This window comes from Numenius arquata, chromosome 12 (genome assembly GCF_964106895.1).
Source record: "Numenius arquata chromosome 12, bNumArq3.hap1.1, whole genome shotgun sequence".
NCBI classification, from domain to species: Eukaryota; Metazoa; Chordata; class Aves; order Charadriiformes; family Scolopacidae; genus Numenius; species Numenius arquata.
In genome coordinates this window covers 16,666,175-16,683,573 of record NC_133587.1, presented here as the reverse complement: position 1 = coordinate 16,683,573, position 17,399 = coordinate 16,666,175, and the positions used below count along the sequence as shown (strand labels likewise).

At 52.1% G+C, this 17,399-nt stretch overlaps 1 protein-coding gene across 1 annotated transcript; it reads right to left on the bottom strand.

Annotated features, from left to right (window-relative positions):
- Nucleotides 1-8,794: 8,794 nt before the first annotated feature.
- On the bottom strand, nucleotides 8,795-16,554 carry RAB5IF (RAB5 interacting factor). Its single transcript, XM_074157307.1, has 4 exons — nucleotides 16,338-16,554; nucleotides 13,255-13,358; nucleotides 11,201-11,330; nucleotides 8,795-10,540 (listed from the first exon to the last, which is right to left on the bottom strand). The coding sequence occupies exons 1-4, from the start codon at nucleotides 16,464-16,466 to the stop codon at nucleotides 10,499-10,501; spliced, it is 405 nt and encodes a 134-aa protein (XP_074013408.1). The 5' UTR covers nucleotides 16,467-16,554; the 3' UTR covers nucleotides 8,795-10,498.
- Between the last annotated feature and the right edge of the window lie 845 nt (nucleotides 16,555-17,399).

Sequence of the window (17,399 nt, the reverse complement as noted above, 5' to 3'; positions counted from 1 at the left end):
CCACAGCACCTGCTGTGCCTGGGGCAAACCTGGGCTCTGGTTACCAACAGCTCCCCTTTGGGAAAGAGTTTTGATTGAAATACAATGAGGGAGGCCTGGTTTGCATGGACATTTCCGAAATCAAACTGGCTGAAACATTTCATTTTTCCCCCCACGCTTATTTCAGAGGTTGACCTAAAACACACAAGTGGAATAACTGGAAGATGAGAGAAGTTGTTTCATACTGGGCTGAAAAAAATGCTTCAGGTTTGTGCAAATTACTTCCCCCTGCAACAACACTGGCCTCTTCCTCAGCTTGGCACATGTGCTTGGCTGTTTGGCTGCCAGATCTGAAAAAATCCATCCTCTGCCCTGATCTGTGCTGGACGTCTGCTGTTTTGGGAGATGGAGCATGTTGAGTGCCGGGCTGTTTGGCTCTGGGAAGTCACCTGAGAGGTACGTGTCCTACTTTCTCATCTTCCAAGGAGCCAAATAATGCCCCCTGCTCTTCCCTGCGTAAGCAGCTCCACTATCTCCCTGATGCAGGGAGATGTAAACCTTTGCTGTGGCAGTGGCAAGGTTTCACTCGTGTTCTCCAGCAGTCTGAGGGCACAATGGGCACTGCCAGTTATTAACTAAATACTCATGTTAATTTGGATAGTTTGGCTTTTGCAAGCCACTCTCCGCCTGCTCCGTTTTCAGACATTTCTCCACCCTTTCCATCCCCAGCATTTGGAGGTCCCTTCCCCACCAAAGCAGCTCCTGCAAGGCCAGGAGCTCTGTGCACACTGCATCCTCCTCCACCCTTTTGCCTAGTGGAGTATTAACAGACATCCTTGAAATGAAACACCTTAGGAAGTGTGGGCAGGGACACTGCTGTCCCAGAAGGCCTTGGCAAACATGGATGTCAGGTATACCTGTGACTTAGCAGTGCTTGAAGACAAAGCTCTACATCCCACTTCTTGGGTTTTGGAGACCCTGCTTTGCCCCAGACCAACCTGGCCTCTACCACTCCTGTGCCTCTGAGAACCCAAACGCAATCAGCTCTGTCAGCTGCAGGCAGTGGAATCCCAGCAACTCTGAGCACAGCCTTTGCAAGCCTGGAAATCAAGCTGGGAAATGCAGCAGTGATGCCACCTCCACAGAGGGCACAGAGGCTCCCAAGCCCCACAGGCACCACTTGCTTTAAGGCCACCCCAAGCACTGTGAAAGACAAGAGTCAAGACAGGTGAGTAGGACTCGAGAGGTGATCGTCCCCCTGTACTGGGCACTGGGGAGGCCCCACCTCGAGGGCTGTGTCCAGTTTTGGTCCCCTCACCACAAAAAAGACCTTGAGGGGCTGGAGAGTGTTCAGAGAAGGGCAATGGAGCTGGTGAGGGGTCTGGAGCACAGGTCTTGTGAGGAGCAGCTGAGGGAGCTGGGGGTGTTCAGCCTGGAGAAAAGGAGGCTGAGGGGAGACCTTCTCGCTCTCTACAACTCCCTGAAAGGAGGGTGTAGCCAGGGGGGGTCGGTCTCTCAAGGAACAGGTGATAGGATAGGAGGGAACAGCCTCAAGTTGCTCCAGGGGAGGTTCAGATTGGATATTAGGAAAAATGTTTACACGGAAAGGGTTATTAAGCCTTGGAATGGGCTGCCCAGGGAAGTGGTTGAGGCACCATCCCTGGAGGGGTTTAAAAGCTGGGTTGACGTAGTGCTTAGAGACATGGGTTAGTGATGTTTTTTTTATCAGTTAGGATGATGGTTGTACTCGATGATCTTAAAGGTTCCTTCCAACCTGGACAATTCTATGATTCTATGACATCACCCCCATTCCCTCGCTGGACCAAACCCACATCGTGCTCCACACTCAGCCGTTCTGCTGCAGCGCTGCCCCACGGTGGGCAGCAGCTCTTTGAGCTGGGCTCTGACAGCCGATGGTGCTGAAACAGGTGTCCAGCTGCACAGCCACCTCTCCATGCCCATTAGCACATCTTTGCACCCACACCATTTTTCCCTGTAACAGCAAAAGTAACTTGCATTAAAGTTTTAATGGATATTATGCTTGAAGCCCAAGAAAGACCACAAGAAATTTCTCTGCCAGTTCCACACCAGAACACGCTTGCTCCTCTCCTCAACACGAGGTGAGGCCAGGGAACATCTCACTCTCCTTCCTGCCGGGGACTGCCTTCTTTCTGCTGAAAGCCAAAGTGATGTTCCCGCAGGTCTGCAGCCAGCAGTGAGCTCCACAGAGCCTGCTGGTGGTACAGCCTCTCCTCTGCACCATCCAGAGACCCCATGAGGACACAGACTCCTGGTGGACCCATCTCCCCACAGCTGTGGTTTGGTTCCCACAGCTCAGCCCCCCAGCACAGGAAAGCCCTTTTTCTCCCTTGTTGCTGCTCCACAGTATCAGAGACCCACCCCACCCCCCCCCGGCCATGGGTTTAGTCACCTGCCCTTCGAGGAGAGCGCAGAGCAATCATGCTCATTGTGCCAATACCAGAACTGCTGAGGGCAGAGGTGCTGTCCAAGCCCCTGTTCCCCCCACTGCAGAACCTCCTCCTGTCAGCTGCTGCTCTCTGTCCTCCTAGCACTCAACTTTATGCTCTTTGCTGGATCATCCCTGTGTCAATCTCTCACATCTCTGTAAAACCCCCTTATTTTTATAGTGCTCATCACTGTAAGATGCTCAGCTCCTTTCTACAGGCGGCCACATCCCCTTGAGCTTCTTAAAACTGATCTCATTTCTTTGAGGACAGATGCCATAGCTTTAGTGACCAGCACTGGGGATACCTGCTTCTAGCCATTAAAACAGAAACCTTAAGAAATTGAAAGCTTGCAGCTGAGAACCTGCAATCCCTAACTTATTTACCGGGAGCCTTGAGGAGATCCAGAGACCAATGTCACTTCCACAGTCATGATCCTCCTCAACAGAGGATCCTCCTCAACTCGGGTTCTGCCTCAGCTTCCAGCCCCTAGAGCTGCAGAGACCTACAAAGACCAAGGAACTCAGCTGTTGGGACTGCAAGCAAGCAAGGAATAAAGCCAAGGGGCAGGAACCTGATGAACTTCAACAAGGGCAAGTGTCGGGTGCTGCACCTGGGGAGGAATAACCCCCTGCACCAGGACAGGTTGGGGGCTGACCTGCTGGAGAGCAGCTCTGAGGAAAAAGACCTGGGAGTCCTGGTGGACAACAGGATGCCCGTGAGCCAGCAATGTGCCCTTGTGGCCAGGAAGGCCAATGGCATCCTGGGGTGCATCAGGAAGAGTGTGACCAGCAGGTGGAGGAAGGTCATCCTCCCCCTCTGCTCTGCCCTGGGGAGGCCCCATCTGGAGCACCGTGTCCAGTTCTGGGCTCCCCAGTTCAAGAAGGACAGGGAACTGCTGGAGAGGGTACAGCAGAGGGCTACAAAGATGATGAGGGGACTAGAACATCTCTCTGCTGAGGAAAATTTAAAAGCGGCCATAGCGCGAGCTTCGCCCAGACCACGCGGACAGCGACAGCGGCAGCTTCCCGGAGACGGAGAGGCCGAGGGAAGGCGGAGAGGCCCGAAAGGACTCGGGAATCGCGAGAGGGAGCGAGAGGCTGACGTGCCTGGGGGCGGGCCGGGCGAGCCGCGGCAAATTTAAAAGCGGCCATAGCGTGAGCTTCGCCCAGACCACGCAGACAGCGACAGCGGCAGCTAGCCGCAGCAGGGTCAGAGCGCGTGCCGGGTGCGCGTGAGAGCAAGGGCGGGTATATTAGTGCACGAGCGCACAGCGGGTGGGAGCAGCCATCAGTTGTCGATCCCCTCCTGGCTCTAGACAGGAACATGGCCCCAACACGTGCAAAATGCCCCACAAGGAAGAATGTGGAAACTCAGACGGAGCTCCCTCAAAAACACGTGTCTGTGCAGGTCTCCGGCCGCAGTGAATGCCTCAGCCTGGCATGTGTTCCTAATGGAGCCAGAGACACCGCATGTGTGCGGTATGATCAAATAAACCACCTGCTCAGGCAGGTGGTTGAACTGAAGGAAGAGGTGGATAGGCTTAGAAGTATTAGAGACAGTGAAAGCGAAATAGATTGGTGGAGCCGTACACCGAGGCGTAGGAGTGGGGCAGAGGCTCTGCAGGATGTGGATGATCTCCCTTCTGCTTGTCACCAGGCAGAAGAAAGGAACCTAAGGGACAATGAGGAATGGAGGCAGGTTCCTCCTCAGAAGGGCAAGCAAAACTCCTGCCAGCCCCCCTCACCTTCCCAGTTGCACTTACAAAATAGGTACGGTGCTTTGGAAATCGAGGGCCAGGCATATGAGGATAGGGACAAGGATTTAGACAGTGAACTACCCAGAGTCAGCCAGCCACCCCCACGCCTTAGGACTTCAGCAACAAAAAAAAAGAGGAAGGTAATTGTGGTGGGTGACTCTCTTTTGCGGGGAACAGAAGGCCCCATTTGCAGACCGGATCCTTCCCACAGAGAAGTCTGCTGCCTCCCTGGGGCCAGGATTAAGGATATAAAGAAAAATCTCCCTACCCTGGTTCGCCCCTCGGATTACTATCCAATATTGGTATTTCAAGTAGGCAGGGATCAGGTAGCTAACAGTAGTCCAAGGGCCCTGGAGAAAGACTTTAGGGCCCTTGGACAGCTGGTTAAGGGATCAGGAGCACAAATTGTGTTCTCCTCCATCCCATTACTTGCAGGAATTGATGAGGGTATAAACAGGAAGAGCCAGCAGATTAACTCTTGGCTCCAAGGCTGGTGTCACCTTCAGAACTTTGGTTTCTTTCATCATGGGATGATCTATAGGACGTTAGACCTGGTGGCAGCTGGTAGGGCAAGCCTTACCCAAAGGGGAAGAGGAATACTAGGACAAGAATTAGCAGGGCTCATTGAAAGGGCTTTAAACTAGGGTTGAAGGCGGATGGGGATGAAAGCAGGATTACTAAAGAGGAGCCTGGGAGCAGATTACCAGTGCCGATGGGTAAAAGTGCTAGCAAGGTCTTGTGGCCTGTTGCCTCAGCAGAGGTGGAGGATTGTAACCCATGTGGTAATGACATGAGGGACAGTGATAGGCTGGCAACCACAGAAGGGTCTGAGCATGGTCAGGGAGGTGTTGGGCCTCACCCCCCCATAAAAATGGCAAGAAAACTAGCCCAGCTAAAGTGCATTTACACAAATGCACATAGTATGGGCAACAAACAGGACGAGCTGGAAGCCATTGTACGGCATGAAAGCTATGATGTAATTGCCATCACGGAAACGTGGTGGGATGAATCGAATGACTGGAGTGCTGCAATGGATGGCTACAAGCTCTTCAGAAGGGACAGGCAAGGAAGGAGAGGAGGAGGAGTGGCCCTGTATGTTAGGGAGGAATATGAATGTGTGGAGATAAATGAGGGTAATAGTAGAGTTGAGTGCCTGTGGGTACGAATCAAGGGGAGGACCAGCAAGGCTGATATTGTGGTGGGAGTCTATTACAGACCACCCAACCAGGATGCAGAGGTTGATGAAATGTTCTATAAGCAGCTAGCAGGTGTCTCGAGATCACTTGCACTTGTCCTGGTGGGTGACTTCAACCTACCAGATATCAGCTGGGCACTCCATACAGCTGAGAGGGAACAGTCTAGGAGATTCCTGGAGTGTGTTGGGGATAACTTCCTGACACAGCTGGTTAGTGAGCCAACTAGGGAAGGAGCACTACTTGATCTGCTGTTTGTAAACAGAGAGGAACTTGTGGGGGATGTAAAAGTTGGAGGCCATCTGGGGTACAGTGATCATGAAATGATAGAGTTTCTGATTCTCAGGGAAGCGAGAAGGGGAACCAGCAGGACTGCCATCATGGACTTCCGGAGGGCAGACTTTGGTCTTTTCAAAAGTCTGCTTGACAGAGTCCCTTGGGAGGCAGCCCTGAAGGGCAAAGGAGTCCAGGAAGGCTGGGCATTTTTCAAGGAGGAAGTCTTAAAAGCGCAGGAGCAGGCCATCCCTGAACGCAGGAAAGCGAGCTGTCGAGGGAAGAGACCGGCCTGGCTGAACAAAGAGATAAGGTCACAGCTCAGGGAAAAAAGGAAAGTTTATGTCCTTTGGAAAAAAGGACGGGCTACTTGGGAAGATTACAAAGGTGTAGTAAAGTTATGCAGGGAAAAGATTAGAAAGGCCAAAGCTCAGCTAGAACTTAACCTGGCCCTGGATGTTAAAAACAATAAAAAGAATTTCTATAAACATATTAATAGCAAGAGGAGGACTCGGGAGAACCTCCACTCTCTCCTGGATATGGAAGGTAACATAGTGACAAAGGATGAGGAGAAGGCTGAGGTACTGAATGCCGCCTTTGCCTCGGTCTTTAGCAGTGGAGTAGGGTGTCCCCCGAGTACCCAGACCCCTGAGCTAGCAGTTAGGGGCGGGGAGCAGGATGAAGCCCCCGTAATTCTAAGGGAGATGGTGAGGGACTTGTTCCAGAACCTCGACATAAACAAGTCTATGGGCCCAGATGGGATTCACCCGAGGGTTCTGAGGGAGCTGGCAGAAGTGCTTGCAGAGCCACTTTCCATCATCTACCAACAGTCGTGGCAAACTGGGGAGGTCCCAGCCGACTGGCGCCTAGCAAATGTGACGCCCATCCACAAGAAGGGTCGGAAGGATGATCCAGGGAACTACAGGCCTGTCAGTCTGACCTCGGTGCCTGGGAAGGTGATGGAACAGATCATCCTGAGTGCCATTATGCAACACATGAAGGATGCCCAGGTGATCAGGCCCAGCCAGCACGGGTTCATGAGGGGCAGGTCCTGCTTGACAAACCTGATCTCCTTCTATGACAAAGTGACTCGCTTGGTGGATGAAGGAAAGGCTGTGGATGTTATCTACCTAGACTTTAGCAAGGCCTTTGATACAGTGTCCCACAGTATTCTGCTGGAGAAACTGGATGCTCATGGGTTAGATGGGTATACTCTCTGCTGGGTAAAAAACTGGCTGGAGGGCCGGGCCCAGAGAGTGGTGATGAATGGAATGAAGTCCAATTGGCGACTGGTCACGAGTGGTGTCCCACAGGGCTCGGTACTGGGGCCGGTTCTCTTCAACATCTTTATCAATGATCTGGACGAGGGGATCGAATGCACCCTCAGCAAATTTGCAGACGACACCAAGTTGGGTGGGAGTGTTGATCTGCTGGAGGGTAGAGAGGCTTTGCAGAGGGATCTGGGCAGGCTGGATGGATGGGCTGAGACCAACGGAATGAGGTTCAATAAGGCCAAGTGCCGGGTCCTGCACTTGGGTCACAACAACCCCAGGCAGCGCTACAGGCTTGGGGAAGAATGGCTGGAGAGCTGCCTGGCAGAAAAGGACCTGGGGGTGTTGGTCGACAGCAGGCTGAACATGAGCCAGCAGTGTGCCCAGGTGGCCAAAAAGGCCAACAGCATCCTGGCCTGTATCAAGAACAGTGTGGTGAGTAGGACCCGAGAGGTGATCGTCCCCCTGTACTCGGCACTGGTGAGACCCCACCTCGAGTACTGCGTCCAGCTTTGGGCCCCCTACCACAGGAAAGACATTGAGGTGCTGGAGCAGGTCCAGAGAAGGGCAACGAAGCTGGTGAGGGGTCTGGAGCACAAGTCTTACGAAGAGAGGCTGAGGGAGCTGGGGTTGTTCAGTCTGGGGAAGAGAAGACTGAGGGGAGACCTTATCGCTCTCTACAACTACCTGAAAGGAGGCTGTAGAGAGGCGGGGGTCGGTCTCTTCTCCCAAGTTACAGATGATAGGACAAGGGGTAATGGCCTCAAGTTACGCCAGGGGAAGTTCAGGTTAGATATTAGGAAATATTTCTTTACTGAAAGGGTTATCAGGCATTGGAATGGGCTGCCCAGGGAGGTGGTTGAGGCACCATCCCTGGAGGTATTCAAGAGAGGAGTTGACATGGTGCTTGGGAATATGGATTAGTGTTGGGTGGTGTGGTGGGGTGTGTGCGGGGTTTTTTTGTTTTTTTGTTTGTTTTTTTTTTCATTGGTTGGACTAGATGATCTTAAAAGGTCCCTTCCAACCTAGGTGATTCTGTGATTCTGTGATTCTGTGAAAGGCTGAGGGACTTGGGTCTTTTTAGTCTGGAGAGACTGAGGGGGGATCTGATCAATGCCTATAAATACTTAAAGGGTGGGTGTTAGGAGAATGGGGCCAGTCTTTTTTCAGTGATGCCCAGTGACAGGACAAGAGGTAACGGACACAAACTTGAATATAAGAAGTTCCATCTAAACATGAGGAGGAACTTCTTTCCTGTGAGGGTGGCAGAGCCCTGGAACAGGCTGCCCGGAGAGGTGGTGGAGTCTCCATCTCTGGAGACATTCAAAACCCGCCTGGACACATTCCTGTGCAACCTGCTCTGGGTGGACCTGCTCTGGCAGGGGGTTGGACTAGACTATCTCCAGAGGTCCCTTCCAGCCCCACAGCATCCTGTGATTCTGCAAGTGACTCCCCAGCTCCGCAGTCTTTCACTCTGCATGTTTTACAGCAGCACTGGAAGCCCTGCTCTGGACCAGGCCTGGGCACTGCAGCACAGCAGTGGCTCTGCCATGACTGCGTGTCACTGGGCAGGGACAGCTGCTGTAGGGGCAGGACAGATTACGTAGAGGCAACACTTGGCTTAACCTGTTTAATCCCCCATTAAAGCACGGATCTAAGCATTAGCTGCTACTTCCACTACAAACACTTCTGGCCCCTTCTCAAAGCACAGGATTCCAGCCTGCATCACAAGAGACCCGAGAATCCCAAAGAGCTGCTGGCTTAGGCGTTGACCAAAAATCAAATTCTTAAAGGAATCCCACACTCCCACCCTTTTGCACAACTTGAGAGACCCGAGGATACAGAAGCTGCACAGTGGATTATCCAGGCGACATTTATTAGAGCATTTCAAGTATACAATGATTTTACTGATGGCTGTGAGCAGCAAAGATGCAAACAAATGCCAGTAGGAAAGGGTGACCTAGAATGAGCAGGCTATGCAATTCCTGTGGGAAATTAATGCTTTCAGTTGAAAGAAAAGGAAAAGAAAGCATCAGACTAAAAGACTGAGCAAGTTTGGGGATGGGGAGGAGCAAATACAGAAGGTTTTTATTTGAGATCACTTAAATTGGCAACTCACAAGTAGCAGAACCGTCTGCTATTGCACTCTTCCCTTGGCATCCCAAGGACCTAAAATAGCCAGGTGTGTTTTTTCCACCAGGAAGAGACAGCATTTTCCTTGGTAAGGATAGAGGTGGAGCCTCAGCTCAGCACTTAGAGATTGAGATCCCTGGCTTTGCATACTCGTGTGTGAGAAGCGGGCCGTTGAACTTCCAGCAGCGAGGAAGCAATGCAGACTCTCAGCAAGAGCACGCTAGAACTATCAACTCCTCACTATAAGGCAGCTTTAGGTCAGGACTCTCTTTGGGTGCCTGAGCTGTTGTTTAAAAAAGCAAGGACCACATGGCAACAAGACTATAAGGTCCTCTGACGAGAACAAGGACTGTGCGTGTTTCCCAAGAACTATTTCTGAAAGATATGTCCTTAAAAATATCTTAAAGCAGAGAGTGCCCCCCACTGATGCACAAGAGGGGCATGACTGGGGAGGAACTCAGCTATGAAGTGATCAACTCATAAAAAGCACCTCCCAAACCAGAGGCTTATGTACTTTGCTTGATTTGCAAGTTAGTAATTCTGCATTTAAGATAATAGCTGCCTCAATTGTGTCTTAGTCTTCTGCATTTATTAACGAGGAGCAGTTGAATTCAAGAGCTTAAAAAATCAAAGAATTTAAATGCTTAACATTTAAAAGGGTATCTCCAGAATAACTGTCCTTCAAGACTACTAAGCTCTGAGGTATGTGCTGGCAACTCAGTAGTCAGGCTGGCAGAACGCAGCGGAGTTTCTAAGCCTCCTGAACACACCTCAAGTTAAACCTTCGTTAACCAAATGAATCACAATTCTTGCTAGTAAAGTTGCTTAAAAATTTGTATTCAGCAAAGACCATTTAAAAATTCTGGTCATCAACTGATTTGCAAGACAAAAAATATTAGAAATGGTAACAAGACAGTCTGTTTAATCAAATCAGATCTGATTACTACAAAAACATGCTAAGGACAGCCCTCAACTCACATCCTGGATGCTGCCGTGCCTTTCTCCCACGTAGCCTACAACTGCTTTTTAAAAACTCTTTGTCTAAAGGACAGCAATGGAAGACAAGTCAGGATTTAATGACAGATTTCAAACAGAAGGGCATACATACATTAAATTAACAGATTCAACCTTCAGCACACAGGAGTTCGATAGAGTCACAGAAAGTTCAAAATTTGAACAGTCTTGAACCACTTCCAAAAATTCCAATGGCTTTTTAATAGTTCCAACAATTAACGGATATATAAAACAGAGACGGACTTCTCCAGCAGAAGAGTTGGGGCTCTTCCAGGCTAATCAGACCACTGGTACAGAAGGGGGTTGGTTTGACTTCCCCCACCTTCCCACCAGTCCACTAAAGACTATGATTTATTAAAACCTTCTTGATTTACTGATGACTGATTTAACAGGCAAAAGCTGCAGACGGTGTCAATCATAGTGGATGGCAGTATAGAAGATTATCCAAACAACCTGCAGAGAGGAGAGGAAGCCAAGGTTATTTTGATGCCTCCGGAGAATGTTCAGACACAGAAAACAAGCCTCATGCCTTGCTCTCGATAGAGGACTGGGGAGTGAATTCCAGTCCTCTGAGAAGGTCTCAGAGATGCTAGGATCACCACACACCACAGACGGTGGCATTCAAATTGCTTGTCTTCTGAGATGGCTAGGCCTTTCCACCTGAAAATCCCACCACAGCCCCTCTAGTGATTTAGAACCACCACCAAATCAAGTGCTGTGCACATTCAGACTTGGGGGACGGCGTGGGGAGTAAGGGAAAAACCAAAGACACCCAAAACACTGGTTTGGGTGTAACTCGCTCCAGATGAAACTTCACCAGGATATCTGGGACAGAGGATGGGGAAACCTGTGAAAGTGAAAGTTAAGTGGCAGAAGCAGAAGTAGAGCTGCCTGTTCCTACGTCCTTTCCTACAAAGAAATCCCAGACATTAATACAGCCAGTAGCCATAAGGTTTGAGGATTTTCTTTCCCAACCAACTCCACTTATTAGATGATGTTAACACACTTCTCTCCTATCGGTGCACCACCTCACCTGCTTTTCTTCCAGGTCTTTTCCCTCAGAAAGTGTACCAACAATTCACTTATCAACGTAAAGAAGGCAAGAGGCATTACCAGAAACAGTGCAAAAGATGTCATGAATCCTTCCTTTGTCAGCTCCCACGTCCCACCATACTCCTCCTCATCTATCTGCTGGAAGCTACTGAAGTAGAGGTACAGAACACCAGCATTGATCAGGCAGAATCTGGAAGAAAGGGATTAGGAAGCATCATTTTGGTGGTGCAAGTACCCAACACGCCATAGAGCAATCAGCAGTGAAACATCTTTCATCTGCAGCAGAGAGGAAGCAAAGAGGAACGCTGATCCTGTAACGGTTCCCAGGCAGCTTAGAAGAGCACCAAGGTCAGCTTGCCATGGTTCGGATGAAGTTCCCCTCACAAGGCACACCCTACTCCTCGTCAGGCTCAACAGAGAGTAGTCAAAAGCTGGAAGTGTCAGCAGATCCGCAAAGCCTGCAGGTGTTCCCATCCTGCAGATTGGCAGCACTCCTGCTCCCACAGTCTCCTCGTGTCTGCTACTGGATCAGTAGGCTGCTCAGAGGGAGGGCTGTTAGGTCCTGCTCAGTGTTAGATCCCTGTTAGTGTCCCCTGACCGAATGCAGTCAGAGATAAGAGCCAGAGAAGCCTCAATAGCGCCCTCAGAGCCACAGTGCTGGGGTTCCACTTGAGGCAATTCAGTGCTCTCTAGTCTGTGCCAACAGTTACGCTGCAACAGAGAGAAAAAAACGTGACCTCCTGGTTGTCCTTAGACACGTCTGGCTTTGCACCACCCCAGCTTAGGGCTGGGGCAACCTGGGAAGTGACAGGAACATTTCCTGGAAAGCAGGCTGTGTAGGAAGGGCAATCGGGGAGGACACACACACCAGTTCAGTGGCTGGCAGCATGCCATGAGCCGCTGGGTGACTGCACACCATGGGGACACCACACACACAGTTCTGGAAGCTTTTAGCTTTCCCGCAATACACCATATTATTTCCATTTCTTATTAATATTTAGCGCAGGAATTGGCTTAGGTGCCTGAAGGTGCCTTGTGGATTAATGGATGACTAAGTAAGAACAATGCTCCTCAGCTACTCCTCATCTGTTACCAGAAGCCCTTTAGATTTAACTGTTTGCATGTGGCTCCTGAGTTCCTGTTGGGGCATCACTGCTTTACAGCTCCTTTTCCCTAAATTTCAAACTTTTTTTTTTTTTTTTTTCTTTTTTTCTTAGTGACACTTTCTGCTACTCCTTCCACTTTCTTGCCACAGCCAGGACACTCAGGAGGAGGGACAAGATGACAATTTTCCCTAAGAAAAGCTGTGAGGTTGTGAGCTTGACTAGGAGACCTCAACTAGGCAGAGACATTTGCAAACGAAGACTCCCCAGAGCTGACCCCGCATCTTCCCACCTCTCGTGTCCCTCCAGATGCTTTCAGACACGTGCCAGGGCCAAACAAATTTTCATTTCTTAACTCAAGAGTGCTCACTGCAGCCTTCGGACACCTGCTGGGAGGTGACCTGAATCCTGTGTCCTGGTGGGGATCCTGCCTTCCCCGCCCCCCGCCATGGCTGAAGGAGCTGGGAGTGCTGCAGGAGCACTGCCAACAGGGCCACTCTGCCTGCCTGTCACCTACGATCTTTGCTTTTCTGAAGAAACCTTTTCTTTTTCAAAGAGAAGCTGCCCCCCTCGTCTGCTAGCAGAGCCTCCTCTCTGAGGAGGGCTTCTGACTCAAAAGAGAAGGGCTACCACACCTTCCCCTCTATGGGTCTTACTCCTCAAGTGGCCACCAGAGTCATAGCCCCCATTCACAGGGAAAAGGCCACTTCACAAATCAATTGAACCTCTCCTTCCCTTCTTCTACCCCTGCCCCCTTTAAGAACAATAAAATAAAAAAATAAATAATACTTTTAAGAAGTATTAATCGGGCTGAGGAGAGAGAGAGAGGCTGATGAAGACAGGTTATGATTTGTATGAATTTCATGACAAATACCAGCCCGGAATGCAATGCTGGCTCTGAGACGCGGGGCAGGCAGAGGCTGCAGTTGGCCAGCCCAGTGTTTAAAACAGGCACCAAGTCAAGTCCAAATGTGGGAAAGTACATGAGACAGAAAAGGAAATAAACCTTACACTGCTATTCCCACGAATCCCTTCAGCGGAACTACTCCCCAGATGATTCCCAAAATAACCGCAATGATCTGCCGGAACCAGTAGATCACATCTAAAAACTCGTCCTGAGGAGAGAAAGCACAAGACAGATTTTGGCATTTACCATGTTTCCTTTTTTTAAAGCATTATACAATTGAAAAGTGAAAATTTAACACACCGAACACTTAGTTTTTCCATTCAAAGTATAAGATCCTGTACTCGGAGCAGAGGAAAGCAGCTCATGGCGTTGTGCACCCTGGCCTTTTCTGCTTCCAAATTAAATACATGGCTTTGTCCACCAATGGGCTAACCTCAGGGGCCAACAAGGATCCAGTCCCCTTGTTTACTAAAGATTCAATTCTATAAAAATTCACTGGAATAAAAGTTTAAAGAAATTGTTATAGCCACTCTCAGTGCCCCAGGCCTGGCCCTACCCCGAAACAAGTGCCACCAGCAGGCAGTGCTCACGCCAACTCCAAACCCTCAGCCATATCTCACACGTACTACGAGTGCAACGGTGCTCTTTCAGAGCGGCACCAAAGTGGTCATTCCTGTTCATCTACAGTGCTGACACAACTGAAAGTATTTCAGATGGACAATGCTGACTCACACATTCAATCAAATTCACTTCTGCTACAGCCTCCCCGAGGGCGGGATTGCCCCAGCGTACCCTCAAACACAACAGCTGGCCTGATTTTACAGTGGGACGTGCAAAGGTGTTTGGTTCCAAGTGGAAGACTAGAATCCACATCAAACGTTGTTTCTCTCAGTCTCTACATTTCACAGTCATTTCAGCCTTCAGTTCACATCCTGTCGCATCAAAACATTGGCACAGCCTGTCATTGCTCCCTTCGCTCACTCTGAAATTCCTGCCCAGTTTGTCAGAGGGGGACGAGGTCGAGTACAGCAGAGCCCAAACAGTTCTGAGCAACGGCAACTGGGAAGAAAAGAGTTTCACGTCGGTGCCCCAAGGAAACACAGGGCAGAGTCTGCACCTTCCCCACGCTGAAAGGCAAAGGCAACAAACTAGGGAGCAGCCGTCCTGCTCCTCCTGCATATGCCCAGGCCACGGTAGGGACACAGCAGGACCTGGGACGCTGCCGTAGCTCACAGCACCTTGTGGGTGGGATGAGGCACTGACCAGGAGCACTGCAGCACACAGAGATACGCACAGGAGAGAGGGCTTCACGAGAGCTAAAACCACTGGGAAGTCTGTGGCTGACAGGTTCTCACACTCGGAAGGTCTCTTGACAAACACAAGCAAAATGTGTAAGTTGAGCACACCCACGAACTTCTGCAGAAACCAAACCTCTTTGTGCACAGCAGACAGGCTGGGAACAGCAAAGCAGACCACGAAGGGCTGAACAGCTGCCAGGACGATACTCTTCTGTGAGAACACACCCGTGCCCTGACACTGGAACAGAGAAACGCTCACCAGCCTGTTCTCACTGCTGCCCTTTCCCTTCAGACCCGACACGTCAGCTGGATTTGCAAATATATGTCACCCCCAACTCCTTAAAGCAGGTTACATTTCGAGTTTTCTTTTAATTACACAAAGGAAATTTTTATTTAATCCTGGAAGAGTTTAATCCAAATGTCCTCTTTGAGGTAAAATAGAATTCATTTTCTTTTTAGTAATTTTACTTTTCAGCCAAGCCTCTTCTAACTGAACTCTCTGAAACTGATGGTGTATTTTTCAGACAGTATCCACTTCCGGAGCGGTAAGACCCGATGTTTATAATTCATGCCAAGGAATGGTGTGCAGAGAGGCTCTTGCTTATGCTCATTGCTATAACAGCCAAGGTCACCTCACTTTGTTATTTGTCCTGTTGGAGGGTCGGAAACGGAAAAGCATAGAGGGGTCCCAGCTGCAGGGAGGAGAGAACAGGAGAGGTGACCCCAAACTGACCCACAGGGTATTCCATCCCATCTGCCCCATGCTCAGTGTAAAAGCTGAGGGATCAAAAGGTCAGCTCTTTCTTCAATAGGCAGCGTCTGAGGAGGACCCTGTTTGTTCCTCTGCCTTGATCCGGATCCGTGTGTTCCTGACTCCAGATCTGGAATCCAGTTCCCATCCGTCACTGAGTCCAGTCTGGGACTTCCCCAGTGATCTTCATCCTGGGAGCTTGATACTGGTTTTGTATATATTGTGTATATTTCATTTTCTTCTTCTTTTTTTTGATATTATTATCTTTTCTTTTTATTATTTAATATCTCATTAAAGCAGTTTAGTTTCTTTTAAACTCTTACGTCTCTTTCTCTCTCATCCTTCTCTCCCTGGAGGTAGAGGCTGGGGCAGAGCATGTGTCATTCATTTCAGTGGCCAGTGCGGCCCAAACCAGGACAGATATCTCCATATAAAGGCAGCTTGTCATTTCTTTGGCTCTGCACCCAAGAAGTGGAGAAGAACTGGGTCTGGTGCAGGCCACAGCACAGCAGATGTGCCACATCTGCCTTCACAAGTACGTGGCAGGCAAGCTCTCTGGGTGAGGAAGGCCATAATGCCGGTTGCCCGGTGTGGGAGTCCCAGCTGGACCTGAACAAGAGTGCTGTGTCTTCCAGGCCGGCTGCCGGACAAGACCCTGGCCTCACCCACCGAGCTGTGAGCCACAGGCCGGGGCCTTGCGACACTGGGCTTGGCACGGCCCGGCCGCCCCGGTGCTGGGCCCGGAGCTCCTGGGGCAGGGGGGACGGGCAGGAGCCACGTTTGCGGGTGACAAACGCCACAGGCTGCCAAATGGCGGGACACCGTGTCCCCGCCGACGGGATTTAAACGAGCTCCAGCGACGCCTCCCCGGCGCCCGCGGGGAGGCTCCTCCGGCTCCTTCCCGCAGCCCCGCCGGAGCCGCCTCTCCACACGCACCCGAGCGGGCCGGGCCCCGCCGCGGCCTGGGCCTGCTCCCAAACACGCCCCCGCGGCCAGGGGAGAGTCGGGTGCGGGCCCGAGCCGGCGGCACCAGCTCCCGGCCCCGGTACCGCCAGGCGAGAGCAGTTCCCCCCCCCCCCCCCCCGCTCCGCTCCACTCCACTCCACTCCCGCCGGCGGCGGCGGCACCCCGGCCCCACCTTGTCGTGCCAGGCGGAGTCGCTGCGCAGCGCCTTGCCCCACACCGACCCGCGGCCGGCCGCCCCGCCGTTGGCCACCGCGTGCTGCTGCGCATGCGGCGGCTCCTCCCTGCGCCGCGCGCCGCTCATCCTCCCGCCTTCCCGCCCCGGTACCGGTAACCAGACCCGGCCCCGCCGCCGGCCCGGAAGCGGCCGCCGAGCAGCGTCACCCGCCCGCGCCCCCGCTCCGCCAATCGCGGCGGCGCCCCGCGCCACACGTGACAAAGGCGAGCGCCACTCCCCCTACGGCGGGAGAGAGGGGTCAGGCGGGAACGCGGCCTCGACGGGCCTGAGCCGGGGGGGACCCAGCCGGCCCCGGCCCCGGTCCTCGGGCGGGGGCAGCGGCCGGTGAAGTGGGGCCGCCCTGGGGGAAGGGGGAGGCCCAGCAGGGCCGCTCCTCGGTGGAAGGTCCGGCAGCCCCCGTTGCGGGGAGCGGGAACGCCCCTTCGGCTCGCCCCGGCGGCAGGGTACGGTGTCCGGCCGGGCAGGCAGCCACCCGCCGAGCCCCGGGGCCCCGGACCCGCTTCCCCTCCCACGGCGGCGCCTTCGGACGCCACCGCGGTCCCTGCCGGGGACGGAACGGGGCCTTCGGGATGAAACCGGGCTGTGCGGGACAGGGCATGGTGATGGGTGTGTGTCCGAGCAGGCACCGCAGCAGCCAAACGCACCCCCTCTGCAGGAGTCAGGCTCTCGGAAGGGTTTGCAGATACAACAGTCGCATATGGGGTCCTAAAGGCTTGACTGTTCTTTTATATTCTTGCCTTACGAGACTCCCCCCTGCAGTGCTGCCTCCAGCTCTGGGGCCACCAACAGCAGAAGGATGTGGTGCTGTTGGAGTGGGGCCAGAGGAGGCCACGGAGATGCTGGGAGGGCTGGAGCCCCTCTGCTGTGAGGACAGGCTGAGAGAGTTGGGGGGGTTCAGCCTGGAGAAGAGAAGGCTCCGGGGAGACCTTGAAGCCCCTTCCAGTCCCTAAAGGGGCTCCAGGAAAGCTGGGGAGGGACTCGTGATCAGGGAGGGGAGCC